The sequence below is a fragment of the Macrosteles quadrilineatus genome, unplaced genomic scaffold (assembly GCF_028750875.1).
Source record: "Macrosteles quadrilineatus isolate MER2022 unplaced genomic scaffold, UCM_ALF_1.0 Scaffold_4__1_contigs__length_99947679, whole genome shotgun sequence".
NCBI classification, from domain to species: Eukaryota; Metazoa; Arthropoda; class Insecta; order Hemiptera; family Cicadellidae; genus Macrosteles; species Macrosteles quadrilineatus.
The window spans coordinates 8,015,143-8,031,030 of NW_026542597.1; the positions used below are offsets into that span (position 1 = coordinate 8,015,143).

Sequence of the window (15,888 nt, forward strand, 5' to 3'; positions counted from 1 at the left end):
TTACAAACATTTAATTATTTTTTGTCTTAGAATAAGTTTTTATTTTAAATTAACGTTCATAAATATTGATTCATTTTAACAGTTTCCCTTTTATATCACATAAAACCAAAATAGTATGATTTAAACAGAAAATATTTGTGTAGAAAGTTAATAATTTAGAAATCCAAAAAATACAGCGAAAGCTTTCATACATGTGTAAAATGGTTAATTTAGATTTTTACAAATATTATAAATAAAATATAAATTGCTTTAGGATGAGTGTTGAATTGATTGTATAGTAGCTGACTTATTAATTTAAATCAGCAAATTCTCTAGCGGGACATTTAGTAAATACCAAACAGCCAATTTCAGTTAGATCCAGTTTCAAGCTATGGAAAATGTAATAATTTGTTTAATGATAAAACCACAGACAATATAATACTTTAATGTTGATGGTTTATTCCATTGTCTGTGATAAAACTATCAACTTTTTAACTACTTAGCACACTAACTATTCAGTTAGAAAGCTAATGTGTATTAATAAATATGACTATAATAAGTATTATTCTAGTATTATAGCGAAATATGATCGGTACATTGCAAATTCGGATCACAGATCTTACGTGCTATTTCTGAGTTTTCCCTTCCGGTATGTGCCATGTATGCTGTGTTAATTTCTTAAAAAAATAATAAATTTATTAATATAATCAAAGAGAATTGCTTACTTGGCCAAATTTACTATTCTATGAACCTTAACAAGCAGTTTTATACAAAACGTAATAAACTAAATTGTTTTTGACATTTATATGTCTTTTAGAATGAAGGCGTAAACAAAATTATGAACACGAATTATTTAAAACGATTAACACGTACCATTGGCGTAGACACTGTAATATTTTCTTCAATTCACACAATAACACTCAATTAACTTGCTTTTGTACAGGGCTAGCTAGGTAATGTATTCTCTTATCTTGGTATGTTCCATATACACAATGTATACACACCACTCTAGGGGCAAACCCGGCCTTTGTTGTTGGTAATAACACAGCCCTACACAATAGAGAAGATTGTAGAGCAAATAGTAATGTGTAACCTTGCTGCCTACAATTTTGCAAGCAAATGCACCAAAAAAATAAAAAGTAATGTCTCTAAATATTTAAAATATATACTTTCGCATAATTCTCTAAAATTAATTTCGAAACTGAAATATAATAAAATATAGTCTAAAAATATAATATAGTAAAATATAAAATACAGTATAAAATATATATATAATATAATATATAATGAAATATAGTCGTTATATACATCCTATGTTACATTATGTCACATTGCACTTAACTTCATTGTCGAAGCTTTTTCATATAACCAAACACTAGACTATACTTTAATATGCAAAAGAATATACATATGATTGCTTAACAATCTTAAAATAATATAAGTACCTAAAAAAGTCCAAATAAGTTTATACATTATAGCATCAGATTTGTAATATTTAACTATCGTATAAAATAAGCTACCGTTATTGATAATCAATATTTTATTTCTAAAAGTTGGAGTTGCTAATATTATAACTCAACCTTAAATAGATATCCAGTAATCATTAGGGTATTAAATACTACCAAATGTTATGTTCCCTTGGTAAAGCTGACTAGGTATAAGCTCACAGAAGCTAAGGTTGACTATCGTGTTTTAAACCCAAGCTAGGAGTCATAAAATATTTTCTTTGGTCTAGGATAATAAATAAAACTAATGCACTTGCCAAACATCTAAGGAAACTCAACTAAATTATAAAATATGGAATATAAATGTAGAAAGCAGCATTTTGATTTATATATAGCAGAATAAAAGGTTTTATATTACGAAATAGAGGGTTTTAGTGAATGTCCTTATGAGGAAGCAACTATGACCGTGATTTCACAGTACCAGGCCTTGGCCTTACCTGGATGTTTACAGGAGCCGTATTTGCAATAAATTATACAATTATAAAATCAAAGAGTATAATTTAATACTTATACATAGCAATATTTAAATTAATTAAAAGATGAACACAACAACAACAATTTAGTTTTGTTTGGACGATATATTATACATTCATTTAAACGGAAAATTATTTAAGTATAAACTTTGAGTTTTGGATTACTAAAATAGACACAAAAATTGTGAAATATATTTTTTTTAGATAGGCAACAGATAGTTAGTTGTAAGGTGTTTGCTTAACCATAAATCTTCGACAACTGAATTAATTAAGTGTATAATACGATACATTATTTTGATTTAATCTAACGAGTGAACTCGCTTTCATCTTCTTTGAATATCTTATAATTAAATCATAACATGTATAATATCATAAAATTGGTTGCAATGGTATTATATGTTACATCAAATTGTTAGTTTTTTTAAAGTTCAACATTCAAAAGGATTAGCTGGTAGGAACAAAGGGAAAATTGAAATAATTCGAAATTAAACTGAATCCAAGTCTTTTTATCTCTTTGGATTAAAATTAGAGTTTTTAGGAAATTCTTTTCTAGGATCTAAGAGTATAGTCGTACTATTGACTTGACTGCTTTATTACTTAATCCTTACAAAGCTCAATCCTAGCGACACACTGAATCTCTTATACCTCTCTTGGAGCCCACAATAAATACTATTTTTGTGATTTTCTTACGCCAAAAGCTGAAAACTACGTTTTATAGGATAGCTTAACACAAAGTACATAGGTAAAGTACCATAGATATTAAACTTAGATTTACAAATAATGTTTAGCAATATTATTTATTTAAATTTGTTAAAATTCTTTAAACCGTTTAAATGATTCTTAGAATATGAACTTAAGGACTTCATGGCCTTTCAGGACAAAGATACCTCAAATCCCTCAGCTCATATATTTTACAGACAGTTTTCCTTCCAAAACTGTAATATATCATTCATTCTAAGGAGCATCCCAGGACTAATGATGCTTCATTTTTTACAGAGTTTGATCTTTAGACCCACTGGGCTAGTAAATTTTATTTATTAGGCACTGCTATTTATTGTGTAACTTCTAGTTACATTATACAAATAGGACCCCGCGAAAAGGTTGTTTTTTATATTACTATACCAACCGTATCGAACACGCTACAAACATATTGAAACGTATTTTAAACGTAAAAAAGTACGAAAAACTACAAATATTACACATGCAGGGAAATATGGCTTCAGAGGCTAAATGTAATGGTATATAGACCAAAAATGTCTCAGCCTTAATTTAAAGTTATACAAGCTCTGTGTTCTAATTCATATGAGTGTCAAGGGATTATTTTTAATACTGAAAAACGAATAAGAATAAATAAAAATAAATGTGTAAACTTAAATTGCGAAACCATGTACTTCTTAAACTAGGTATTATAAGATATTTATTGTTTTTTATTTGTTTTGTTTTTTTATCGTCTTCATTTTTTAGTCTTACTACGTTTAAAAAAAATAAAAAGCCAATTTCTCCTCACTGGCCCCCTCTTCATTATTTTATTGTTAATTTACTAAAGAAACGGTTTCATATGAACAAACAATCTAAATTAAAAAACTTTACAATTAAGCTCAAGAATAAGTTTAAACGTTTAGCCACTTGAATTGCGAATCGTCGCAACAATGGGCTCGTGGAACAACGCACCGACTACGCGTCTTCGAAAACTACAAAATGTCCATGGCATTTCCTCGAACCTTTTAGTTTTATAACAATGTATGTTATAATATTTTGCAAAAAAAAAACTCTACGTTTTTATTTAAAACAGTCGTATTGTTATCCTTTTGCACAGTAATAAACTCTTGATAGTGTTACACAGACAATGGTATTGATTTGAATTTGTTTTTCTTTTGTACTGCCTCATAACAAAAGAGTTTCTAAAAACACATATATTAGATTCAACTGATACTTAACACATGTGATTTTAACATGATTTTATTAATAACATAACGTCGCAATACACCAAACACGTCAAACACCTCAATGGATACTTGGAAACTCATCAGATCAAAAAACAGAAAAAGAATAATAAAATGTGAGCATTGCAAATGCTTTAACACTGCTGTTTACAAATAATGATATCATGTTAAGTACAATAGATTAGCAGAGAACGAAGCGCAGGTTTTTCAACAGCTGTTAAGAGTAGATTACGCCGTAGGAGATTTATAGCCTAGAAACACGCCCCTGATAGTGGAGAATTTACCGATAATGGTTTAAGTCAAGGGTTATTTCTTTCATTCCTCAATGGATTTAATAAATCATTATTACATGATAACGGAGGTTTAATTACACTAATTTATGATTTATTTAATTAGCATTGATGGTTATTGTCATTAAATTACCAATTGAAGTGTTTGCTTACAACAGTATTTCGTTTTAAGTAGAATGTAAAGTACTGGTAATATCCCTTAGAACAAAGTTAGAGCAGCATGATCCTTGTATACACGGTTGTGTATGTGCATTTGATCATCAACCCCTCCCGCTTTATAAATTTAGAATGCACGTTATTAAAACAACTTTTTTGTAGAAAAAAATATTATATTTTAACTTACGGTTAACTGACTTTAAATGGAACGTCTTCAGCAATATTTGAGATTGATTTATGTAAAGGAACCGATTAGAAGGATTATGTACCGCCTGGAGTATTACATCATCAATCCATGTCTGGAGTCCTTGGGGTATAATAATATGACCCTACTGAGATAGTTTCTTATACACGCAAATACCTAACCATATATTCCCCTTACGCATTTTTTAAATATTAAAAATGGCAAAAACGTACCTGAACAACAAATAGAACTAAAACCTACTAGTCATACCTTTAATACTGTCAAACGTCGAGGCAGTTTTTTATTAAAGATTGATGAATGATGAGACAAATAGAATGTGATGAACTACTGATGGCAAGCTAAAATGACAATTTACAGGCTAAAGCACATGTTTTTCTACATCGATTTAAGGTATGATCATTCGTGAGAACGAGTACTTATTTAATAGGAACCACATATAGATCTGATGTCTACTTTTGTATCAAAAATCTAAATTTTTTTATACTATATAATACACATTATAGTATTAAATGTTGATTATAGTACAAGATTTTTTCTGATGGTAGGCTACTATTTTAAATTTAAATATATAAAAATACGGTACTTACATATTATACCAACCACCACTTATAACCAACAATTATAACCAATTATAACCATATACCAACAATTATAACCTAACCTACCCTAGGGGTGGTTAGGATAGTTTGGGAAGATTTTGTTTTTTTAACTAATTAAAATCTTATTCGGTATTCGATTAATCGGTGTGGTCGGTATAATACGTGAGTACCAAAAAAATTTTACCGTATATAGGCATGATTTTTAATCGAAGTGTTAATACGATTATAATACGGGAGACATTTGGTGGATGCATACGTTGTTTGTGTAATAAGTCAAAATATTATACACATAGTATTACTTATAGTATATTCGAAGAAAATATAACACATTTTCTAGTAGCTAATGATATTTCATTTTGCACAGTTCCTGAATGTTTTGTGAATTGTCTGAATCTGGATAAACAATAATCAAGACATATTGGATATGGCCAATAATGTGTTCCATTATCAAGCAGGCATATTCTATTGTCACATAGCAAGCCCTCGAGACCAACCTAGGCTATTGTGTGTGTGATATTATAGTCCTTTACAAACAATAGGACAACGTATTTTGTGAGGAGAAATATTTGTTATGAATAATTAAACCACAACAGGATTAAATTTTAATGAGACGTATTATTTACTAAATGCATTTACTAGTTTTACCACTTTAAAAACTCTTCTTGTCATCTATTAGTAGATTTATTTGCTCATTTGTATTAGTTTTCGAGGTTTACTACTGATTCCAAATAGCTGAAAAGAATCCTTAAAACTTGTGGTTTTATTGTAAGTAAAGAAAGAAAATATGAATATTCGAATATGATACATTACTGTATGCTTATTGTTTCTCTTTTGCTTTTGATACATATATTTTAATAATAACCAATTGAAAATATGAAAGACTAAATTGTTAAACCCTCAAAACTATTTCAAATAAGAGAAATACTCATAGATGCTAACATGATGATAACTGTGTATAAAATAAACCTATAGTAACGTACCCTATACCAAACAAATAGATTGATTGCAAAAGCTTACAAAAGCACACAAAAATAAATGTGTTAAAATAGAAACTTTAAAATTTTACCTGAATTGTGTGCATCATTCACTAAAATATCTAAACAAGTGATACACCAATGATACACCAAAATAGAGCATAGCACTTCACTTCAACGTCTTCTGTGAATGCAGCTGTTGAAATCCCAGAGCTTATTTGTTTTAGCCACCGCTCCAGTACTTGATGAATGTTTTGTTCACCTACTACAGTAGCTCACTATTATAATGTTTGGTTTAATTGGACTTTAAATGCCTGAAAATGTTTCCAATTCACACGAATGCAGGTAGTGTAGAAATTTTTTCTTGAAATATTGTTTATGTTTATAGGACATTTAGGTAAATAATTAATTATATAGACATTTTTATAATAAACTAGCTGTTATATCCACGTATGATGTGCAGCTGTTCTTTGAAAATGTCTTTTAGACCTAATTTAACTTTAGATGTAGATAATTAAATGTCAAAATAAAATAAAATTAAATTAAAATCGTTAATTTGTTCAGGCGAAGTTTATGACCCTTTCTTATGTTCAAATGTTTAATATTCAAATATGTCAAACAACTAACCTATCGTAAAGAAAATAATTACAATATCATATTTTACTATACCGTACATGTACACATTTTATCGTGATGATGCATTAATTATTTGTGCTATCATTGAAACATTATCAAAATATGAACGTAAACAGAAACTAAGACACAAAATACTGAATTGTCTTTTCATTGCTAGTATTGTTTTATGAATACAACTGCTTAACTTCTTTATGCATAAAACACTTATTTGTGTAAGCTACTTTATATGCATCATTCTCAAAATAAATTATTAAATCATATTATACAGCATGTTTATTTATGGGCGAAAGTTACGGTTGGTGATTGAGCATAAATTAGCAACTAAACAAGTCGTATTGAAAACACAAAGAGATAATTAATTTGCATGTTTTATATCTATAATAATATATGTAAAATAAAAACAATCATGTTTTTTTATATTAATAAATGAGAAGTAAATTTTTCTGCGTGAACCAGTTTTTCCTTCCAGCGTACGATAAAATCCAAATAATAAATGGGCAAAGATTTTAGTTTTGATCAAGCATTCATAAGTATTTAATTAATCATACATTTTGCTTTACAACGTATTTTAATATGTGTTATACATCAAGGACCAAGAACATATTTGAATGTAAAATAAAACCTACTTTACTGCATAAATCTAAGTGGATTTTTTCATAGTAAAAATAAATGTTTTTGAATGGCATTATTTCAAAAATATATAATATGTGTTATTTGACAAAATGTATAAATAAAATATATTTACCCCTTGATTATATTATAAAGGCGTATTCCGAAACATCGAGTTGGAGGAATTCCATATAAAAGTGTATAAAACAAAAAAATATTTACATAAGTCTTTTTATTATTTGATTTCATAAGTTTTTATTTAGCTATTTACCGTCGAATGGGGTTTTCCATGTTTTGTAAAAGTGGCAGCCAACTTTTATCAAAAGGTCAGAAGAGAAACAAAAAGAGGAAACCCCGCAAAGTTCGTAAACTAATGTTAAATGAGCAACCTCCCTTCGTAACTAGTCTCTCCGCTTTATAAATATGGACACATAATCGTTTTTGTGTAACCCTAATTTGTGAATCTCCATTTTTGTAATGCTTCAGAGTATTTCAATGGTTCATGTTTTCATTGAAAAGTCACTTTTAATCGTTCTGTTCTGTAAATCAGAGATTGCCTTACAATCGTTATGCTTTTCTTGGGGTATTATTAAATTTGTTTAAAATTTGTATTATTAAATCTCAACGGAATTTAAAGATGTAACTAGGTCTAATCAATAATAATTTCACATTTGTTTATACATTTTTCGAAAGTAAAGCCCCCACACACTACCAGACCAGACCTCCAGACCAGACCGTCTGGTCTAGAGGTCTGGTCTGGTAGTGTGTGGGGGGCTTTAGTAGACGCTGCATCTATATGGAAGGCTTGTTGTTATTCCATATTCGGAAAACTTTTATAAGAGCACACTCAAAGAGTGTGCTACAATAAAGCTTTTCGCCTTATATTTAAGTTGTGTTTAAATTCTGTATGGCCAAATAATATGTTAATTTGCCAGAAACGATAATCCCTAACGTTATTTAACGCCAACTGTTATTCTGACGTTGGGCAAAAAGTTTTTCCTACACTGATCACTAACAACTTTTAACATCGATGTAAATTCCAAGGCCATTTTTAGCCTGTAAACATGTTTAGTTTTATTCTTAGTGAAATATACGGTATAATCCATAGAATAAGCAAAGTTTTCACCAGTTGATGAATTCGGCAACCACTTGTACTTTTACCCTACTTTATCCTCTTAGCAATTTTAGCATAAGCGTCAAATAAGGCAGTAATATCATACTTTTAATAATAAAATGTTTATCAAATTATCATTCACACAAAAAATAGAGAAACCCAACACCACCGTTGTGGAAAACTGCCGAATCAATGAAACGAGTTTTTTTTTTTAGAGCGTTCCTTCCAGCTGTGCTATTTCCTTTTTGTTGGAAAGGAAAATTAAAATCAAGGTTTTCTTAAAATAGCGAGTACAACCCCTTGATAAGATTAAAACACCTCGTACTTATTTATTTTGATTATTTGTATATGAGAGTTTATAAGTTCTGTAAACAAGATTCTGGTTATACTAAATAATTTCTGATGTATTTTTAGCAAGAAAACAAATGCAGATCCTTTAGTTGGTAGAGACTGAGCATCATAAAGACAATCTTGGTTCTATACGCGCATTTTAACATTGGCATTAAGGATTGTTTCGATCCCATGTTCCACTGATTCTGAGTCTTGAGCAGTAGTACTGTTATAGATCAAGAAGTTATTTATGTTAGTTATGATTTTGTTATATACGTCTTACATCCAAATATTGCGAAGTAACTATATTTAGAAGGCCTAGAACCATGACGTCACCAATGGGACTGAACGAGGAGATCGACAGTTCAAGTAATGCAGCAGGTTAGTAAGCAAGTTGTTAAGTGTCTTCTCTTGTCTAAGTATAACTGCAATAATGGCGACGAGGCCAAGTTAACCGAACCTGAATTTCGATACGCGTGCATTGAAAAGTTTCATTATTTTGTTGGTGCGGAGTTTAAAAAAGTTATTTTTTCTTTTCGTTTTCAGCATATTGATATTTTATGTTAGTGGAGTTGAGAATATTACACAATTTAGGAGTTGATGAAAACGTGGCATCGTTTTCATGAAAGTTTGTCTGTTCCTGAAAGTTTGTCGAATCATGCAAACATTTTGCAAATATTAAAATTTTTCATATGAAATTTGAAATTGAGTTGAAGAAAAGCCTGGAAATATGATTATGGAAGATGTTATGGAAACATTTGAGCTGTAAAATATTAAGGATATACCTAGATTGGCAGGTTAGGTACTTTGTCATCCTAGGCCTATGTTAGGCCTAGCCTAGGCCTACCGTGGGTAGCCTACCTACTGGATCTAGAAACCGTAAGTTGTATATATATTATAATAATCTCTATTCAGAGACTTAGGCTACTGTCAGAGATGGCTGCTAAACAAGTTATTGGTAAAATTCAAGAATTTAACAAGGACTTGGAACCCTTTGAAAATTATATTGAGAGGCTTGAATTTTTCATGAAAGCTAATGATATAAAAGATAATGCTAGAGTCCCCTTGTTTATGTCTATTATGGGACCTGACCTATATTCAGTGTTAAAGAATTTGCTACTACCGGATAAACCGGCTGATAAAACCTATGAGGTAATCATAAAAACTTTGAGGGATCATTTCATTCCTAAGAAAAATGTGACTTACGAAAGGTTCATGTTTAATAAACGGACTCAACAAGAGGGTGAATCCATCTCTGAATTTGCTATACAATTGAAAAACCTAGCGTCCACATGTGAGTTTAAAACATTCTTGGATGATGCGTTGAGGGATAAATTTTTGTGTGGTATAAAATCTAGTGATGTACAGAGTAGGCTACTGGCGGAGGGAGATTCTTTAACCTTTGATAAAGCCCTTCAACTTGCCTTATTGTTGGAGGATGCAAACAGGAATGCTAAAAGCCTCCATCCACAAAACACAGGGGGTTGGACTTCTGGTGAAGTCAATATATTAAGTGGCAGTAACAATGGTAAGCCTAAAAACTTGTATAGACCTAGATATAATGAAACAGGCCAGCGACCTGCATATGTAAATTCTACGCGCCAATGTACATGTTGTGGACAGGGACATGGGTTCAGCAGTTGTCCGTATAAGGAGTATAGTTGTCATACTTGTAAAAAGACGGGTCACCTTTCAAGAATGTGTAGGAGTAGGTCAGCGAATAAGTATAAGCCTAGGCCTAGCGGTAGGGTATACATGTGTGATGAGGAGTCGGATAATAGTCATGACGACTCCCCGGATGATGAGCCAGATTGTAAAAATGAGTATTCGTTATACAACATAGCCTATTCAGACAATGTAGATCAGGTTAATAGCTATAAAACGAAGTTGCTAATAAACGAAGTGCCTGTGAGCATGACAATTGATACCGGGGCAGTGGTTTCGGTCATGCCCGAAGATGTTTTTGATAAATTATTTGAAGGTAAATCTAACAAACCTAACCTTTCCAGGAGCGAAGTTCGTCTGAAAACATATACTGGTCAAAAGATACATGTTGTGGGCGAGTTTCAGGCAAAGGTTGCGTCTCGCTGGGAAAATCATGTACTTCCTATGGTGGTGACACGCAGCGAAGTTCCTAACCAGCCTATTTTGCTGGGTCGTAACTGGATGAGTAAATTACAACTGGATTGGAAGAACGTAACAAGCGGAAGACAAAGTGACTCAGTACAACTGGTTAGCGGTAAGAAGTCTCCAGTATTATCTATCATTAATGATCTGAAGAAAGAATTTCAAAATGTTTTTGAACCCGGGATTGGGACTATTAAAGACATTGAAGTCGAACTTGTATTGAAAGATGAAGCGGTGCCTGTTTTCTGTAAGGCTCGCAGTGTGCCTTATGCACTTAGAGATGCTTTAGAAAAAGAAATTGAAAAATTGATAAGTAATAATGTTATTTATCCTGTAACACAAACCAACTGGAGTACACCTGTGGTGGTGGTCCCAAAATCAAATGATGAAGTGCGTCTCTGCGGAGACTTTAAGGTTACCCTTAACCGTTGGTTACGTACCGACTATTATCCATTGCCAACAGCAGAGGATATTTTTGCTAGTATACCAGGCTCAAAAATCTTTTCTAAATTGGACTTATCGGCAGCCTACAATCAGTTGCAAGTTAGCCAGCGTTCTCAAGAACTTTTGACAATCAACACCCATAAGGGCCTGTACCGATACAGTAGGCTTCCGTTTGGGATTACCAGTGCAGGAGCAATATTTCAATCAGTAATGGACAAAATCCTGGGCGACCTTCCAAAGGTTTTTTGTTATCTTGATGACATATTGGTGGTAGCAAAGACCGATGAGGAAATGTATAGTACGCTCAAATCTGTGTTGACTCGCCTCCAAAAGTATGGTGTTAAGGTAAACGCTACGAAGAGTGAGTTTTTTAAACATAGCCTGATTTTTCTAGGCCATAGGCTAGAAGCAGATGCGATTCGCCCAAGTGAAGAATTAACGAGCGCTATCGTTAAAACACCTAGGCCTGAGAACCTAACCCAACTTCGAGCCTTCCTAGGTCTTATAAATTATTACTCACGTTTTTTACCAAATTTGTCAACTTTACTTCACCCATTATATCAATTGCTAAACAAGGACACAAAATGGCATTGGTCCAAAGATTGTGAAAACGCCTTTGTCAAAGGTAAGGAATTGCTTTTAAGTGACAGAATTTTGATTCCGTTTAACCCTAAGTTGGACCTAGTCGTGACTGCTGACGCAAGCCCATATGGGGTGGGTGCTTTGATTTCGCACAGGTTGCCTGACAATTCGGAACGGCCAGTTGCTTTCGCTTCCAGGACTTTATCTCCACAAGAACAGAGGTACCCTCAGATTGAACGTGAAGCCTTAGCACTTGTTTTCGCAGTAAAGAAGTTTCATACATTCCTGTATGGTAGACATTTCTTGATGGTTACAGATCATAGACCACTCACGTACCTGTTAGGTCCGACCAAGAACATACCAACTCTGGCTGCCGCCCGTGTACAACGTTGGGCTATTATTTTATCAACATACAACTACGACTTGGTGTATAAAAAAGGCTCCGAGATACCCAATGCGGATGCGCTTTCACGGCTTCCATGTGGGAATAATTCATGTGATGACGACGAGGGTGAAGTAAATTTTTTTGCGGCCACGGATGAACTTCCGATCACTTACAAGGAAATCAGCACTGCGATTCGTTATGATCCCATTCTATCTAAGGTGTTGGACTTCACAATGCATGGTTGGCCAAACTCCACTAACGATGCACAATTGACGCCATATATCACCAGATCATCGGAACTCTCAGTGGACCGAGACTGTTTACTTTGGGGAAGGAGGGTGATAGTTCCTGAGCCGTATCGGAAAGAAATAATGATGCTTCTACATAAGGAACACCCAGGCGAAACCCGCATGAAATCTCTTGCCAGAAGCTATGTGTGGTGGCCTAATTTGGACCGTGACCTGGAAGGTGTGGTAAAAACGTGTAAAATATGTCAGACTACCCGGAACAGCTCTTCCCTAACACCTCTACAGCAATGGTCTTGGACGAAGCATTGTTGGCAAAGGATCCATGTAGACTTTGCGACCTTTGACACTAAGGACTTCCTTATTGTGGTTGACAGCTACTCCAAATGGCTTGAGGTTTTCCACATGAAGACAACCACCTCTAGCAAGACTATTGAAAAACTTAGGTCATGTTTCTCAGCCTATGGGTTGCCTTGTACCTTAGTGAGTGACGGAGGCCCGCAACTGACCTCTCAGGAATTCAACGATTTCTTAAGGGCCAATGGAATTCTTCATGTTGTCACCCCACCATACCATCCCGCCTCCAACGGTTTGGCGGAAAGAGCCGTGCAAACCACAAAGAGATCGTTCCTTCGTCAATTACTTGAAGATGACCAATCGAACAAATCTAGAACCCTTCAGCACCGTATAGACAGTTTCCTTTTTACTTATCGTAACACACCCCACACGATTACTGGAAGTACGCCAGCAGAACTTTTTCTAAGATTCAAGCCCAGAAATCACTTGAGTCTGTTAAAACCCCACCTACCATCCGATCTCAACAAAAAAATCATCAAGATTGAAAACACTTCAAACAAAAGAAGAGGTAGTGCACGTTTTTTTTGTGTGGGCGAGAAGGTGTTTGTGCGAAGCGTCAGGCAGGAGAAAGTTAATTGGCTTCCTGGGACAATAGTGGAGATAGTTAGTCCAGTGACATACATGGCCCAGGTGGACGGGCGGATGCGTTTTGTGCATGCGGATCACCTGCGTCCGAATCTATGCAGAACAGAAGAAGAAGATGTAACTATTATACCCCTGCCTCAACCACAAATCCACCAAGAAGTCCTATCTAGCCCGGTCCATGACAGATCTCCCCAGAACAGACAGTCACTATTGAAATCCCCAGTGACTGATGTCATTAACCATCAAATCCAGAAGGAAGTTCAGCCTGAGAAAGGGAAGCTTATAGGCCCTCGTTCACCTACTGAGACGGTGCGTCGATCACAACGTGAGCGGCGTCCTCCAGTAAAATTTGATTTGTAATTAGAAGAAGAGCTCCTCCCATGTATATAGAAATATTTATTTTGGTTACTGTTTGAAGAAGAATTTTTGGTTACTGTTTGAAGAAGAATTTTTAGTTACTGTTTGAAGAAGAATTTTTGGAAATTATTTTAAAGTTAGTGGGGAGGAGTGTTATAGATCAAGAAGTTATTTATGTTAGTTATGATTTTGTTATATACGTCTTACATCCAAATGTTGCGAAGTAACTATATTTAGAAGGCCTAGAACCATGACGTCACCAATGGGACTGAACGAGGAGATCGACAGTTCAAGTAATGCAGCAGGTTAGTAAGCAAGTTGTTAAGTGTCTTCTCTTGTCTAAGTATAACTGCAATAAGTACCATCAGGTAAAATAGAACTAAATAGTAAGTATTATATTTAGGATAAAATGGTATATACTAAAGAAACACACCAAAAATATTTCAAATTTTAATTCAATCGTTTACTTTGGGACAGCATAATCTACATATATGTCATATGTCAGTTACCTCATATGGACGCTTAACTCTAAGCACTTGCCTAAGTGAAATGGGCTGAAGCTTACCTATAACATAATCTGCATCAAGTCTGTAACGTTGTTAGTGTAATGCCGTGTTTCCTGTGACAAGGATTATGTCATGTTCTGAATATGTCGTCACTTACTTCATCTCCCTCCATCATCCTGCAGCAATTATATATTTCTTCGCAAAAATAATCACGATTTTTAAAACACAAATGAAATTCAATAAATTATTTATTTAATTACACATTTTAAATTTTTTTTAATATATGGAACCATGCCTTTTTTTATAAACAATTAATTCAGTTTTTTCAAGTAAATAAACAATCTAATTGGGAATTCAACAAAGTAAACTGTCATGAAAAAAATGAAATAGCATTTCCAGTTTGTAAAATTTCACAAAACCACATTAATAATTTGATGTAGTAATACCTATTGAATTGTTAATGTATTGGTGACTTTTAACGAGCTGCGGTATTAAGTAAGAGGAATTAAATGACTTATTAAACTTGGTTCATATACTTTCTTACTCATTTCCTTCTCTACTTTAAAATTACAATTCAATGAAAAAAATACTATCGAACGATCAATATATCCACAAGCATTTATTATAAAGTTATGATAAATCAGGTTTACCCAGTAAGAAAAATAAACCTATAATGCGTTACCATTATATCATATACCATTATATTGGCATAGCATTATAATTCATAACAGACCATTATATTGGCTCTTATGAGTAAAAATCAGCTATAATTATTTATTAAAATAAATAAACAATGACAATTATAGCTAACTTTTCTACTATTTTACGGATCATTAGATTGTATACCTTTTATCCACCTTAGGAAACGACATACACAAAATAACTTATTTAATTTAATTTCAAGGTCTCCTTCAAAAAGTTTACGTCAATAGTTTTTGTTCAAACGAGCTATATGAGTATAAAAAACAATCACAGGTTTATATTACATATATATATGAATGAATCAACTTCAAAGCACATTACCGACATAGAAATTACCGAGGAACAAATATGTATATCAATGCGAATCCATATTATAAAGTCATTATTGGATTATTGGCTGTGGATACCGAAATAGAATTGTAATCTGGTTGGTATTTTAGGCTGTTGTTTTATTCATCATTTACGCGACCATCATCGTTTGAGACAGATCCAACATTTGTGTTTTTTTATAATATTTTTTAATGATAAATTTAACTACGTCAAATGTTATTAACTCTTTAGGCACCTCAGGATATATCCTATAAGATATAATTTCAATTTTTATTTAAGTACCGCTACTCATTGCTTTTTGACCATTTGTTAGTCTCCTGCTTCCAGATCTTTTTTATGGGTAGTTTCTATTTTAGACAGTTTGTATGCAACAAAAATTAGAATAACTGAACGATCCTACAACGAATATTTAGAATTATAAAGCATTTAGGAATGTACGATCTCCATTCATGTCT

At 32.9% G+C, this 15,888-nt stretch overlaps 1 protein-coding gene across 1 annotated transcript; it reads left to right on the forward strand.

Annotated features, from left to right (window-relative positions):
* Nucleotides 1–9,139: 9,139 nt before the first annotated feature.
* LOC128991740 (uncharacterized protein K02A2.6-like) lies at nucleotides 9,140–13,898 on the forward strand. Its single transcript, XM_054414893.1, has 2 exons — nucleotides 9,140–9,194; nucleotides 11,986–13,898. The coding sequence occupies exons 1-2, from the start codon at nucleotides 9,140–9,142 to the stop codon at nucleotides 13,896–13,898; spliced, it is 1,968 nt and encodes a 655-aa protein (XP_054270868.1).
* Nucleotides 13,899–15,888: the final 1,990 nt, after the last annotated feature.

What these genes read in the sequence shown, in the direction of transcription:
- LOC128991740 (XM_054414893.1), top strand. Translation starts at nt 9,140, where the DNA reads ATGACGTCACCAATGGGACTGAACGAGGAGATCGACAGTTCAAGTAAT. An exon ending in CAGTTCAAGTAATGCAGCAG is followed by an intron (nt 9,195 to 11,985) that starts GTTAGTAAGCAA and finishes ATTGGTCCAAAG; the next exon opens with ATTGTGAAAACGCCTTTGTC.